Source organism: Apis dorsata, unplaced genomic scaffold (genome assembly GCF_000469605.1).
Source record: "Apis dorsata unplaced genomic scaffold, Apis dorsata 1.3 scaffold_1184, whole genome shotgun sequence".
Taxonomy (NCBI): domain Eukaryota; kingdom Metazoa; phylum Arthropoda; class Insecta; order Hymenoptera; family Apidae; genus Apis; species Apis dorsata.
In genome coordinates, this window is record NW_006264281.1 from 30026 (window position 1) to 44938 (window position 14913).

Sequence of the window (14913 nt, forward strand, 5' to 3'; positions counted from 1 at the left end):
AAAGTTATATCAGAAATATATATGTACAGTTTTCCAAACTTATTAATTTTGTTTATATAGCTAATTAAAAATAAACATATATAATTATTTTTTAATTGTAAATAATAAATTATAATTATGTGTATAATTATTATATATGTAATTATATTGAAATTAAATTAAAATATAATAATAAATTTAATGTTTACAATTTATTATAATATTTTTAAAGAATTGGCGCGAAATAATTTTTTTAATGCGCAAGTTTCAATCTATGAATATAGATGAACAAGTGTTGTTGCATAAATCAAACGTTTTTAAGTTAGCCATAAAAAACATTAAATTTACATACATAATATGGTCAAGCATTAAATTTTAATAATCATTATATATATTTTATCGTATTTTGATATTAATTAATTTTTGTTATCATAAGTGACTGTGAACTTCACTTTAAATATTTCTACACGAAATCAATATTACAGTGGCTTTTAGAGAGGCGTGTTGCGCACGAACATTAAAAAAAATCGAATAAATAGTCGTCTGCAGGAAGACTCAGAGCAGACGTCACAATACATCACGACATTGTATACCATAACAGTAGAGCGCGAGCAAGTGTCAATTTGATTATTGTCATCGTTCCTGTGACTATCGATAGTTCTGTAAGTTTGGAATTTCTACCGATGATCGACAAATTGTATATACGTATTTCTGTGGGTGCCGTGAGGCGGCGAGAAAGGCCACCTCTTTAAATTAAAAGAAGGAATGACGCTAGAGAATCCGTTCTTTGTCGTCAAGGAGTAAGTAAAAAATAATCTTATGATAAATTTTAAGTCAATATTTTTTAATTTTATAAATTATCAATAATAAATTAATATCAGCTTTGTCAAATTTATCCAGTTACTAAACTTTTGTTGTCTCTTTGATACTGTATATATACATTAGCCCTTTATGAATAGTCAGGATAAATTATTACAAAGAAAACCATACATTCTATTTTATTTTTATTATATTTTTATTTTCTATTTTATTTTCTATTTTATTTTAAAATAACTTTTACTTGAAAAAATTTTCAAAAAAATTTTTTTATGAATGTTATCTTAATATGTATGTATATTATAAATATCTAATTTTAATTTTTGATATTTTATTTTATTTATTAAATTTGTTCAACACGTTATTTTTGACGTTATTTTTATTAAAACATTGAATTTTTTTTCGTAATTAAAAACAATTAGATTTTATTATCTTTTAATATTTATGTATTATAAAAAGAAATTTATAAAATTTATGAAATTCTTTAGAATAATTTTTGTATAGTTTTTATATTATAATTATTAAAAAACGTTTACATTTTTATGAATTAATTTTAATATTCTAATATAATTTATAATATAAATTCATAATATATACAAAATATAATTTATAATATATAANAATAATAAATATATAATTATACTTTAATATTATTAAAAAAAAATTTTTTAATTAAATAAAATATAATTTTTAAGATTATATAATACTTGTCAATACTTATATTTATATAATATATTTTATAATACAAAATATTTATTATTAATGATATCAGAAACTTAATATCTAATTATTAATTAATTTTATAATTTATAATATAAATAAATTTATTTTTTGTTATATAGCGAAGTTTGTAAAGCCTTAAATAAAAATCGCGGTTTATACGGGCGCTGGACGGAATTACAGGATGTTGTCACGAGTCCTACTGTGAGTGGGGGAATCCCAATTTCACGCGATGAATTAGAGTGGACTACTACTGAATTACGGAAAGCTTTACGTTCAATCGAATGGGATCTTGATGATTTAGAAGATACGATTTATATCCTTTAATATATATTATATATTATATATAAACCATGATATTATTTTTTTTATTGAAATTTAATAATAATGAATATAATATACATATTTATTAGAGATATAATATAATATCGATTATCCGATAATAATAAATCATTTTTTCATAAGCGACTTTTCGGATAATCGATTAGAAAAAACTAAATTTATGAATATGTTATAATTAGAAAAAACAATAATTTTCAAACAATTATTATATATAATAATATGTATCTCATAAGAGAATATTATGAAATATATATTTTTATATATTAATATTAAAATATATATACTAATATAATATATATGAAAATATATATTTAGAATATTATAAAAAATTAATTTGTATACTATTACAAAATGCATTTTTTAAAATGTTTTTTAAAACATTTCAAATATAATTTAAATATATATTCATTATATTCAAATAATCCGTCATTGAATAAGAAAAATTTAGACATTACATTGTAATTATTATTCATTTATTCTAAATTCTATATTTGTATAAAATTGATTGAAACTTTTTTATAAATTTTAAATTTTTGTATTCTATTTCTATGTTCTATATTTTTCTTAACGCACTATATATATATATATGTATGCATATGTATATATACGTATTGTAGAAAAAAATCCAACAAAGTTTAAAATAGATAACAAAGAATTAACGGTTCAACGAAGTTTTATCGAACAAACACGAGAAGAAGTTAAGGTAATATTTGTTGTATAACATTTAATATTTATATCAATTAAAAATTCGATTAAATATCTGTTAAATAAATTTTATGAAAATATATATATCAATTATTATTAATTTATTACAGACCATGAAGGATAAAATGAATTTAAGTAGAGGTCGGGATCGTGATAACACAGCAAGGCAGGTTTGTAGAAATTAAATAATTTTATATTTTTTCTTTTAATTTTATAATTATTTCATTTAGTATATCAATAATTTCATTTAGTATATCATTTATATTTTTCAGAAACATGCAATGAAAATTTCGATTATAATTTAAAATAATATTTCAATATAATTATATATACAATATATTTACAATATTATAATATTATAATTATAATATATTGCAAATAAGTTGTAATAAATTATATAACGTAATTATAATTGTAATATTTATTATTTTCAAATTTTATAATATTATTTATTACAAGATGTTTAACTTTATACAAACAACACTTTATACTTTTAAATTTCGCTCGTAAATTACTATCGTATATGATGCGACACCTATGTAAAACTGTCAAATTGCCAATAATATTGATAGTGATTATCAAACTTGTTCCTTATCTCTGATGTACAAATAAAATATTATCAATTATAGAATATAGAATTATAGAAAAAAAAATATGGTTTATGCGGTAAATCAATCATATCATTACTATCGTATATAAAATAAAACTTTTTATGATTTAACATATAACTTTCTGTAATTTAAATATATTTATCAAATCCTTAATTAAATATTTTGATATTTTTATTAATTTATTTCAATAAATAAATGTTTATTCATTATATATGCTATTTTTTTAATTTAATAATTTATATATTTATATCTTCTTATGTCTTACAGCCACTTTTAGATAATAGTCCTGCTCGAGTTCCTGTCAATCATGGCACAACAAAATATAGCAAATTGGAAAATGAAATTGATAGTCCAAATAGACAATTTTTAGGAGATACCTTACAACAACAAAATGATATGATGAGACAACAAGATGAGCAATTAGATATGATAGGTGAAAGTATTGGAACATTGAAAACAGTATCTAGACAAATCAATACTGAATTAGATGAACAAGCAGTGTAAGTTTAATAGTTATTATTAAATATATTTATTTATTTTTTTTGTTATTAACAAAATGACTTTCCAAATTAACATATTTTTATATATCAATCATTGCAGTATGTTAGATGAATTTGGTAATGAATTAGAAGTAACGGATTCTAAATTAGATGCAACAATGAAAAAAATGGCCAAAGTTCTTCATATGAGTAATGGTAACTATAATAATTACATTCCTGCTCCTACTACTGCAACATCTAGTGTTTCTGATCTTGCCTCTAAACCTTCTTCTCTATCGTCTTTATCAAATACAATAACTAACTGTTTCTTATGTTCTGGAGATTAAATATTTTTATTATAATTTTATCATAATTATTCAGTAATATTTATTAATTATATTTTTTTATTTAATAATTTCAATTTCATTTTCTTCAAATCAATTATTTTCTTCAATTTATTTAAAATATTAAATATAAATATTAATATTTATTTAAAATGTTAAGTTAGCTTTATTATTATTATCTAATTGTTGTGTTATTAAAAATTAATAATTTCCAACATTTACTGAAAAATTATGGAATTGTGTTATGAATTTAATAATTCATTTTGCCTTTACAATAACATTGCATATTGTAATCACCTATAAAAATAAGTCATTTCCTATATTCTCTTAATTAATTTAAATTGATTCTTAGCACTACTGCACTTATTTTTAAATTTTTGATTTTTTTTATTAAATATGTAGGATTATATTGACATGTAATTATTTAGAAAGAATAATTTATTGGAGAGTAGAAGTCTCATTAAATTGAAATTATCTTTAAAGGAAAAAATCAATCAAATAAATTGTAAATTTATTTTTTTTTAACTTTTAAACTACATTTAATGCATTTATATTATAATACATATTTTAATACATATAATTAATACAATGAAATATTGATATTGATTTCATTATATGAAATAATTTTTTTGTTTATTTATAAGCAAAAAGTTATATAAATAAAATATATTAAATATTAATTTTAAAAATTATTTATTATTTTTATTTCAAGTGAGAAGAATTAATTAATATTTAATGTTTTAATAAAATATTAACAAATTAAGACATATTATAAATATCAAATTAATGCATATATCTAATAATAATTACTACTTTAATTTAAAAATTTTTGCCATTCTTTTTTATTTTATTGTTCAAAAATTAAGAATTAAATTTATATTAAATTAAATTAAATTAAGAATTAAATTTTATATTTTGACTTGTGGATGTCTTTATATGTTTTTTATGCAATATGTTTTAATACATTTCATAAATTTGTTTCTTATTTAATAAGAATAAACAAGAATAAAGAAAAAAATTTTTTAATATAAACAATTGTTAAAAATCTATATAAAATAATTAGAAAATCTATAAATTTTGAGAAAGTTATATATATTCAGATTTAAATAAATGCTAAAACTGTAGTATTAAAATGGACCAGTTGCAGTTTCCATAAAATAATTATCTTTAAAATTTCTGTAATTTAATATAATTCAAGTAATTATTATTTATATAGTATAATAGCTAAAATAGTTTGAAATTCAATAACAAAATCAAAAAATTAAAAAAATTATTATATATTAAAAAATTATAGATAAATTGTATAAAAATACCTCAATATATTCAATTAATTTTAGATTATTAGAAGAATTTTAAGATTTTGTCAAATATTTCAAGGCAAATATAAAAATAAAAGAAAAAGCACAAATAATTTGTGCCTGGAAAAATTTTAATGTCACATTTATAGACAGATACATACTGTTTCGTAATATGTTCTAAAACTTCTGATACTTCTACTTCCAATGTATATGTGATATTAATATATGATATTAATATTGATTGAGGCATAGATGAAAAATAGTTTAGGACATGCTAGTGTGAAATATTCATATAACATTGTAAAAGTACCAATCATTTTATGTGTGTAATGAATGTAAACGAAAATATAAAGTTTGAAAAGTTTGAAAGAAAATTGTTGAAGAGAAAGAAGAGCAAAATGTGAAAATAATTATTTGTACGTATGATGATTGTTGATTGATTGTTTCTCAATGTGAATGAGATTGTTCATAAGTATTATAAGGTAGTTTGAAACTCTCTTCATTTTAAAAAAAATGAAACATTAGAAAAACTTAAAAATTAAAAACTGAAATATTTATTCATTGTTAAAAAAGTATTAATAATATAATGTTGTGAATTCATACATAAAACAGAAATTGTTTATTTTAGTTTGTATTTAAAAGCTAAAAAGAAAAATTATACATATTTTATTATTTTGCATAAATGACCAATTGTGAAGACATATTGATAAATAAAATTGGAGACTTTATTTATATTGTATATGTTGCTGTAAAGTACCAAACTCCTAATCCATTAAAATTATTTAAATAATAATTACAACAATAATAATTCATTACATATTGATTTCTTTGCTTGAGAGATAATAATAAATATATATATTATTATATTTTTAATATAATTAAATTTTTATCAAAAATAACTTTCAATGTTTTATTTCAATTATTATGTTAATTTTTTTTAATAATCATATAAATAGATAATTTATACTTAAAATTTTATTATAAGATCTCTCAATCATGGAATATAATTTTTTTCATTCAAAATTTATAAATATGTGTCTTACAGATATCATTCTGCTCTAATTATTGCTTTTATATGTTTATGCAAAGAATTTGTATTTATGTGTTTATGCAATGTTTAAAAAATTAATAAGAATTATCAATCTGAAGCTTTTGTAATTTAATAAATGTTACAATTACTGCTTGTTATGTATGAATAATTTTAACTCAAAATGTAACTTTAGAAATCAATTAAATTATTAAATTATTTTATAATATTGATTCTTTGCATTCTAATTGACATTATTAAAGTATAGAAGATGTATCAAAATATTTTTTAAAATACATAAAAAATCAAAAATCTTTTTATTAGACTATATCAAATTTTATAAATGACGAATAATAAAATCAATATCATTATTTTTTAATTTTTTAATAATAGCAAATTTATAATTAAAAATTTATTATTTTATTATTTAATATTTGAGAGTGCAAAGTATCAATATAAAAAGCATAATGTTGTTATAAACTGCTTGTTAATGAATGCATGTTGAAAATAATGTACAATATTTACTGTTTGAAGAAGGGCCAAATATATAAGTATTAATTTTTTTTATATAGTATACTATACAATATGTTATTCATTTAATTTTAACGTCATTCAATGAATGACGATAAAATCTCTTGATTCTGACTACTTTTTTCATAAGTGACGCATGTGATGTTACTTTCCGTTTGTTTTAGATCGGAGACAATGGGTAGCCATTGGAGTGTTGACCGCTATATTGGTGTTTCTAATAATTTTATTTATAATTAAGTGAAATGTTTAATTTTTTAGTTTCCCTAAGAATTTATTGGTTCTTCTTCATAGTATTTAGATGAATGTGTTAACTTCTGTTTTAATAATAAATTATTAATTTAGCGATAATCTATGATCCATTATAATAAATATTTATAGTTATTATTTTTGACAGGATCTTTATAAAACTTCCTTCCCTAAATGCATGCAATTAATTAAATTGAAATATTTAAATATTTTTTCTTTTAAAAAATTGTATTAATTTCAATATCTTTCGATATTTCAAAAAAGAAATAAATATTTTTTAATATAAATCCAATTTTTTAATATCAATCATCACTCAAAATAAATTATTTAAAAAAATGAGAATGTGATTTTTTATTTCTGATGAATATAAATATAAACGTAATTGAATATCATAATCATAAAAAATGTATTAACAATTTGATCTCACATTTGCAAATAAGATCGAATATAACATCCTAGTCAGTAAATAAATATTCTCTGTGTTGCCCTGAAAAACTATTTCCAGATAAAATATTGTATATTTTGATCTAAAATATTTAGTTTTATTTTGTATATTTTTGAAATATAACATGCTAATATATTACATTATATATTCTCTGATATTTATTTATTGTTTATTCATATTATATACGTATAAAAAATTTGTATAAAAATGTTATATCATACTTAAAAATAATGTGTAATATATATATTATAATATATATTTAGATTTCTATTTTCTTTCCAATTCTGAAAATATTTTCATACAGATTTTTAATAATATAATTATAAGCAAACCATACAACACACTAATTTATTTATTATTCGATTTTGTATATTAAAAAATTATCCTTCAAAGGAACTTTTGACACTTTCTTAAAACTTAAAAGAAGATTTTATAAATGATTGTATATAGATACTATATACATGTTTATACATACGTATAAATAAACTGTATTATAAAAATGAATATATTGAATAATGCAAATGGCCTAATTATAATAACGAAAAATGTGTCTATGATAAAATCTTTGGTATGATGGTCATTATATCAGTTGTTTGTATATAAAAGCGCATAATATTTAAAAAAAGAAAAAAGAAAAAATATAAAATCACACTATAAACGATATGTTAAATAAAATGTTTTAAAACTAAATATTCAAGTAATATCTGCCTCTTTAACACTAATGTTATATAATTTAACACTAATTATAACTTATTTAGTTTTGTCATAAATTTGATTAAAATATACTTTACAATTCTTGAAGAAAGTTCAATGTAATATATAGTACGAATCTTAATTTTAACAAGATATATGACAATTTTTGCAATTATTATTTTAAATATATATTTATATTTTTTTAATATCTTTTAAATCTTATTTCTTTCTTCAATGCATGTAAGGCACTATAACATTATGAACAGTTTTACTTTTAAATATTGTACAAGTTTAAAAACGTTTCTCATGGTTCAAGTCGTAAACGTTTTTGACAATCAACAGGCAAAACTTTTCTTATTTCATCAATGTTTTCAACTTCCATTCTTAATCTACTGACTTCATCTTCATAATTCTTTACCCATTGTGTTTGTAAATTTTTTGCATCAGTTAATGTACGAATTCTTTGATCTAGATTTGCAGCTGCAATTTCCTTTTCAGCTGCAGCTAAGCGTTCTTCTAATCTATTTAAGTCAGCATTATCTAAAAACAAAAAATTAAATTTATATATATTTAATTTAATTTAAAATAAAATAAATTATAAAATTATAACAAAAAAATTATATACCAATTTCCGGTAGATTTTCTAATTCTTTTATTATTTCAGTTACTTCAGTTAGAGCTTTATCGACTTGCTGTGATGCTAATGTTACATTAATCTTAGCTAAACCAACTTTATGATTTGCCTAAAAAAATTAAATAATATACATAATTTTTATTATATAATTATCACATTAAATATTATATATAACTGATGCCTTACTTCAGTTGTAATATTTGTATCTTGATCACTTTGATTTTCATGTTGTTTCATCATAGAATTTGTACTATCTACCCTCTGATGTAATTTTTCAGCTTCATTTCCTACGCGAACTGCTTCTATTTTAATTTTATTCGCTTCAGTTCTAATGTCATTTGCTTTTGCACTAGCTTCTTCTGCATATCTCTAATATAAAAATATTTTGTATTTAATATATAGAAAATATACTATATTATATAATATATATTATATTAATATATATAATATATATATTATATAATGTTATACATATATAACATTAATTATACTAACTTGAGAATCTTGTGCTATTTTACGTGCATATTCAGCATTATTTTCAGAACCATTTAATTTTTTTTCAGCTTGTAAAGCTTGATTTGTAGCATTTATGATTAATTCTTCAATATTTTTAGTGTCTTTTAAAGCATTTTGAGCTTTAATACGTTCACGCTCTACTTCAGCATGAAATTCTAAAACAAATATCATAATTAATAGATACAATTTTCCCTTTTTCTTTTTGAAATTATCATTATTATCAATAAAAATAATTTTAAAAAATATAAGATATACCGCCTAATTTCTTTAATGTTTCCTGAGCTTCTTTCAATGTTTGATCTCCTCGTTTTACAGCATCATCTGCTTTTTCATTTGCACCATCTAATTCAGCCAAAAGTTCGGCCGTAGCTGCTTGTTGATCCTGCGCTCGTTCTATTAATTCTTCGCTTTTTATAATTTTTTGTGCCATTTCATTTATAAGATTTTCATTTTGATCTAATAATAATTGTGCTTGTTCTTTCAATCGCAATCCCTATAATATTTTATTATCAATTAAACTATCATAAATTATTATCAATAACAATATTTGTTATAATTTATATTTACTTCATTATTCACATCTTCAATTTGATTTCTCAATTGCTCGATGTCAACAGGTGGAAGTGCTAAATCGAGAATCAATAAATCTATTGCTTCTTGTGAAACAGTGGATGATTTAGTGGCTGCTATGTTGGTAAGATTTTTCACCTCATTCATACGATGCTCTAATAATTCTAACTTATTTTCCAATCCTCTAATATCATCACTAAGTACATAATCAATTTTTAAAATATTACGATAGTTAAAATAAAATAGTTACGAAGTTAAAATAATTTTGAAAACTACCAATATAAATATCATACATAATACATAATAATAATTATATTATTACTTTATTTTAATATAAAATAATGAATAAATACATACGTTATATTAGTATATTTTCCTATAGCTTTCTTTGCAAGAGTATAAGCTTCTATTGTTGTATTTCGAGCTCGTTCTGCCAGTGCATGTATCTTTTTCGCTTCATTAACATTTCTATAAATAAAAAATAATATATAGATATATTTTAAAGAAATATTTAAAATTTATAAAACTAAATTACTCACAAATCTGCTAATACACGCGCTTCTTGTGCGATTGAAGTCATTTGTTTATTTCCTTGACCAACTTGTTCTGCGCGTAATTTCGCTTTTGTTAATGCAGTTGCTCCATCTGTAGCTAAATAATCTTCTGTTTCCTAATATTTTAATGATAAAAATTTGATTTATATATTAATTTTTATAAATTTTATATAAAATTATATTATTTTTCTTACAGTTAATTGAGCATGTATTTTATCAAGCACTTTTTCTGCTTCATCAATATTCATTAAACCTTCTAAAGTAGTTTTATATGCATCAGAAGCAGTTAAATTTACAGTATGAGAGATTTCACTAATTTCATTTAATTGATCGCGCAATTCATCAAGTTGTTCCACCAAAGTTTTATTTTCACCTAAAACATTTTCTTCACATAATCTCATCAAGTGATATTATTAATTCTAATATATTTTTTACGTTTTAATCTTGTTTTTTATTTTAATTAATAAAAAATTTATAATGATTGAAGAAAAACTTTAAAATTATATAATAATTTTATATACTTAATAACAATTTATTTGTATTTTCTTCTTCACTTAAAAATTATTAATAAAAAAGATCGAATTCAATTGAAAATGACTCGAGAAACGTAAAAGAATCATATAAATTATACTTACTACCTGATCCTTGTTTTGCAATTTGTAAGAGATTCTTTACTTTATCCTGAACATTTTTTAATTCTTTTTCAAAATCTGAATCTTTTATAACTGTTGGACTACTGTTAATTTTTTTAAGTGTATTTTCTAGTTCAGTTAAACGTACTCTATGATTATTAACAGCAGCTTGAACAAGATTGTAACAATCAGGACAATCGACACATCCATTTTGTCTGTTGTGTTTATTTTCTTTACAACGATCACAGCGTCTTCCTTCTACATTTGGTAAACACTATAATATAGGAATAATTATTTTATTAATAAATAAATTAAATTTTTTATCATATAATAAAAACACTACATTTTTAATAAACCTACTGGACACTGTCCACTGACATCACATTGTAGATCTTGAGAACCAATACTATCACAATCACAAGGTTTGCAACCTTCTCTACTAAATCCATATTGATAAGGAACGCATGCATCACAATGTTGTCCAGTAATTCCAGGTCTACATTCACATTGACCAGTAACAGGATTACAAGTACGATTATAAGATCCTTCAGCATCACAATTGCAAGGCGTACATCCCTAAAATGTATGTATATAATTATTTAACTAAAGACAAGCTAATATTCGTCTTATATTTGTAAAACGATTGTTTCAGCAATTTAAAATACCTCTCCACTTAATATATGATAATATCCTTCTTCACATTTATCACAATTTCGACCAATTACATGAGATTTGCAAGTACAATGACCTGTTAATTGTTCACAAGGTGCTACTCTACCATCATTAAGTTCAATTGTACCTGGTGGATAACATTGGCATAGCTTACATCCATCTTCTTTACGATCAGATAATGCATCTCCATAATATCCTGTTGAATATTATAAATATAATTACTTAAAATATTAAAAAAATATACTAAAAAAGCAAAATTATATTTTACATACCTGGAAGACATTCTTCACAATGAAAACCAGCCGTATTATTTACACATTTCAAACATTCACCAGTTTCATGATTACAATTTCTTACAGCATTTAAATCGATATTATTGTTGCAATCGCAAGGTCTGCAAGCTATATCTTTTTCAGGATTCCCAAAGTATCCATCCGAACATGTTTCACATCTAGGTCCTAAAACAAAAAATAACATAAATAATTTTTTATAAAAAATAAAAAGTAAAAAATTATTTAAAGTATTTAAAGTTTTGTTTTACCTGTTCTACCCAATGGACATTCAGAACAAATCGGATCCGGATTATTGCCAAGTAATATACAAGGTCCATTGTCGGGACACGGACATGGTTTACAATCATCGGGTGTACCCTTTAACGGATGGCCATAATATCCTCGTTTACATAATTCACAATTACTACCGGCTGTATTATGTTCACAAATGCATTGTCCTAAAATAAATCAAAAAATATAAATATTCAAATATTAAAATAAATTGTAGATCAATTTTTATTTCAAATTTACTTAAAACAGATACCAGTTTCAGCTTCGCAAATATCTGCATGATTATTGCAATTACAAGGAATACAAAGAGCAAAAGGACCACCATTTGGTGGATCATGATGAAATCCAGGAGCACAAGATTCACAAAATTGGCCCACGTAACCATGAGGACAATCACAATGTTCTACCCAATCAGCAGTTTCGCCTGCAGCACCTCGGAGTGCTGTCTCCAGTTTAACATCATCTAAGAATCCTCGACCTATAGAAAGAAAACTATATGATAGAAATAATATTTCACCTTCAAAATAATTAAAATACCTTGATGTGTGTAGGTGCCACGAATTTTAATAGCTGTTAAGTTTGACAAAATAGACATGAAAGCTCGAGAAGAAAGACGAGGTTCCCAACCATAATTAGGATGTTCGTGCAATTTAAAATGGTATTCATGTGGCTGAAATCATTTTTTATCAATTAATAAGCTATAAATATGATTGGATCATTATTTAATTATATTAGATTAAATTTTTAGTTACTGTCACTGAAGGTAAATGATTGTTTTGTCCAAAAATTGGTTGTGTAATTTGTTCTCCATTGCCTCCTTCAAATATAACATCACGAACAGTAGGTGCAGGACCAGCCTCTCCAATTCTCAAAGTAAATGACAAATCTTGATTGTAAGAGGCTCGTTGATCACCAAGAAATCTATCTGTGTAATGCAATAACATTTTTGGTTAGTAAATATATGTATATAAATCTTTATTAAGACAATAAAATGTTTTATTGTGCATATTTACTATAAGAATAATATAAGATTTTTAGAAAAATTTTTAGAATTTTTAGAATGATATAAAAATGATATAAGAATTTTATTTATATTTACCAGGTGCAACAAAATAAACATTGTCTCGATCTAATGCTGTAGCAGATATTGTTTGAGTAAGAGGATCATATTGAAGTCTTATTGGATTACCAGCCACAGTAGCTTTCCATCGTTCAGCTCCTCTCACAAACATACTTTCGATTACAACTTTAGAATAACCACTTGCTGGTTTGCAAATTGAAGAATGACCATAACAGAAGCATGGTGTACAACCAAATTTATTATCCATTGCAAGATTGAAAAATCCTGGTTTACATCTATTTATTATAAAAACAATATTAGTAAACATATAATCCTACTCAGTTATTTATTTTTATAATATAGTATCATAAAAAATATTAATGATATAAGTATACTAACACTCGACATCTTTTTCCTTCAACATTTTCTTTACATGTGCAAACACCACTGATAGGATCACAGTTCGGTGTATTTGTAAGAGAACCGGCTGTATTACATTCACAAGAACTGCAACCATATGAACCAAAGTTATAATAATTCGCTGCACAATGGTCGCACTTATCACCTGTTACACCAGGTTTACATTGACATTTTCCTTCGCTGTTACATTGTAAACTTCTTGAACCTATAACAATATCAAATATTTATTTCAATATATATTCTATATAAATATCAAATATTTATTTTGTATTGTATTTTTAATACAAATAAATTATAATATTTCTTACTATATATATTTATAATTAATAAACTACAAATTAATTAAATTAAAAATAATTAACAAATATATTTTAAAATAAAATAAATAAAAATAGGAAAAAATATATCAATTTACCAATTTCATTGCAATTACAAGCAACACAATAATTATCTTCAGGACGCTGATAGAAGTTCTCCCGACAACGTTCGCAATTCGCACCATCACGATTAGCTCGACAATCCAAACAATGTCCACCATGACCAGTGACTTTGTATAGTTCTTTATCAAAAAAGCATCTTTCTGAATAACCATTGCAATTACAAGCTGAAAAATAAGATTACAATCATAATCAAAGTAAAATTTATATTTTTCTTATATAATATTGTATAATTTTGAAATATATATCAAAATTTTATAATATTATAAATTATAATTTTTCATAAAAAATGTTATTAATATGATAATTGTTATTAATATTGATATTAAAATAATATTTTTTAGATATTTACTAGATGAGTACCAGGACATTCCATCCCAATATGATGAAAGTAATAGTCATCACATTAACAAATATTAAATATGTAATTAATTTCATTTTAAACGAAAATTCAATTATACAACTTATAAACAAAAAAAGAGGAATTTTTGAAAAATATTATTCTTCATCATTCTTCATCTTTCTTCATCATTTGAATCTTTCATCATATATTTTAAAAATATATTTAATAATATATTTAATATATATTATATATATTATATATATATATATTTTAATA

General features: G+C 22.1%; 2 protein-coding genes across 2 annotated transcripts in view; one reads left to right on the forward strand and one right to left on the reverse strand.

Annotated features, from left to right (window-relative positions):
• LOC102671428 overlaps positions 1-4022 on the forward strand; it is an 8003-nt gene extending 3981 nt beyond the window's left edge. The window contains exons 9-14 of the mRNA XM_031514782.1: positions 706-779; positions 1638-1831; positions 2466-2560; positions 2673-2732; positions 3441-3673; positions 3774-4022. Coding sequence (XP_031370642.1) covers positions 706-779; positions 1638-1831; positions 2466-2560; positions 2673-2732; positions 3441-3673; positions 3774-3999 — 882 coding nt within the window. The 3' untranslated portion in view covers positions 4000-4022. The remainder of the gene's footprint in view (positions 1-705; positions 780-1637; positions 1832-2465; positions 2561-2672; positions 2733-3440; positions 3674-3773) is intronic.
• Positions 4023-8208: 4186 nt separating this feature from the next.
• The window catches only part of LOC102680459 (laminin subunit gamma-1), a 12113-nt gene continuing 5408 nt past the window's right edge, over positions 8209-14913 (reverse strand). Inside the window, exons 7-26 of the mRNA XM_006624928.2 lie at positions 14273-14461; positions 13837-14062; positions 13477-13733; positions 13130-13302; positions 12915-13047; positions 12631-12855; positions 12356-12544; positions 12087-12272; positions 11808-12010; positions 11503-11718; positions 11146-11416; positions 10705-10883; positions 10496-10626; positions 10314-10424; positions 9954-10152; positions 9642-9879; positions 9366-9541; positions 9057-9239; positions 8862-8979; positions 8209-8776 (exon numbers count right to left, since the gene is read on the reverse strand). Coding sequence (XP_006624991.1) covers positions 8541-8776; positions 8862-8979; positions 9057-9239; positions 9366-9541; positions 9642-9879; positions 9954-10152; positions 10314-10424; positions 10496-10626; positions 10705-10883; positions 11146-11416; positions 11503-11718; positions 11808-12010; positions 12087-12272; positions 12356-12544; positions 12631-12855; positions 12915-13047; positions 13130-13302; positions 13477-13733; positions 13837-14062; positions 14273-14461 — 3839 coding nt within the window. The 3' untranslated portion in view covers positions 8209-8540. The remainder of the gene's footprint in view (positions 8777-8861; positions 8980-9056; positions 9240-9365; positions 9542-9641; positions 9880-9953; positions 10153-10313; positions 10425-10495; positions 10627-10704; positions 10884-11145; positions 11417-11502; positions 11719-11807; positions 12011-12086; positions 12273-12355; positions 12545-12630; positions 12856-12914; positions 13048-13129; positions 13303-13476; positions 13734-13836; positions 14063-14272; positions 14462-14913) is intronic.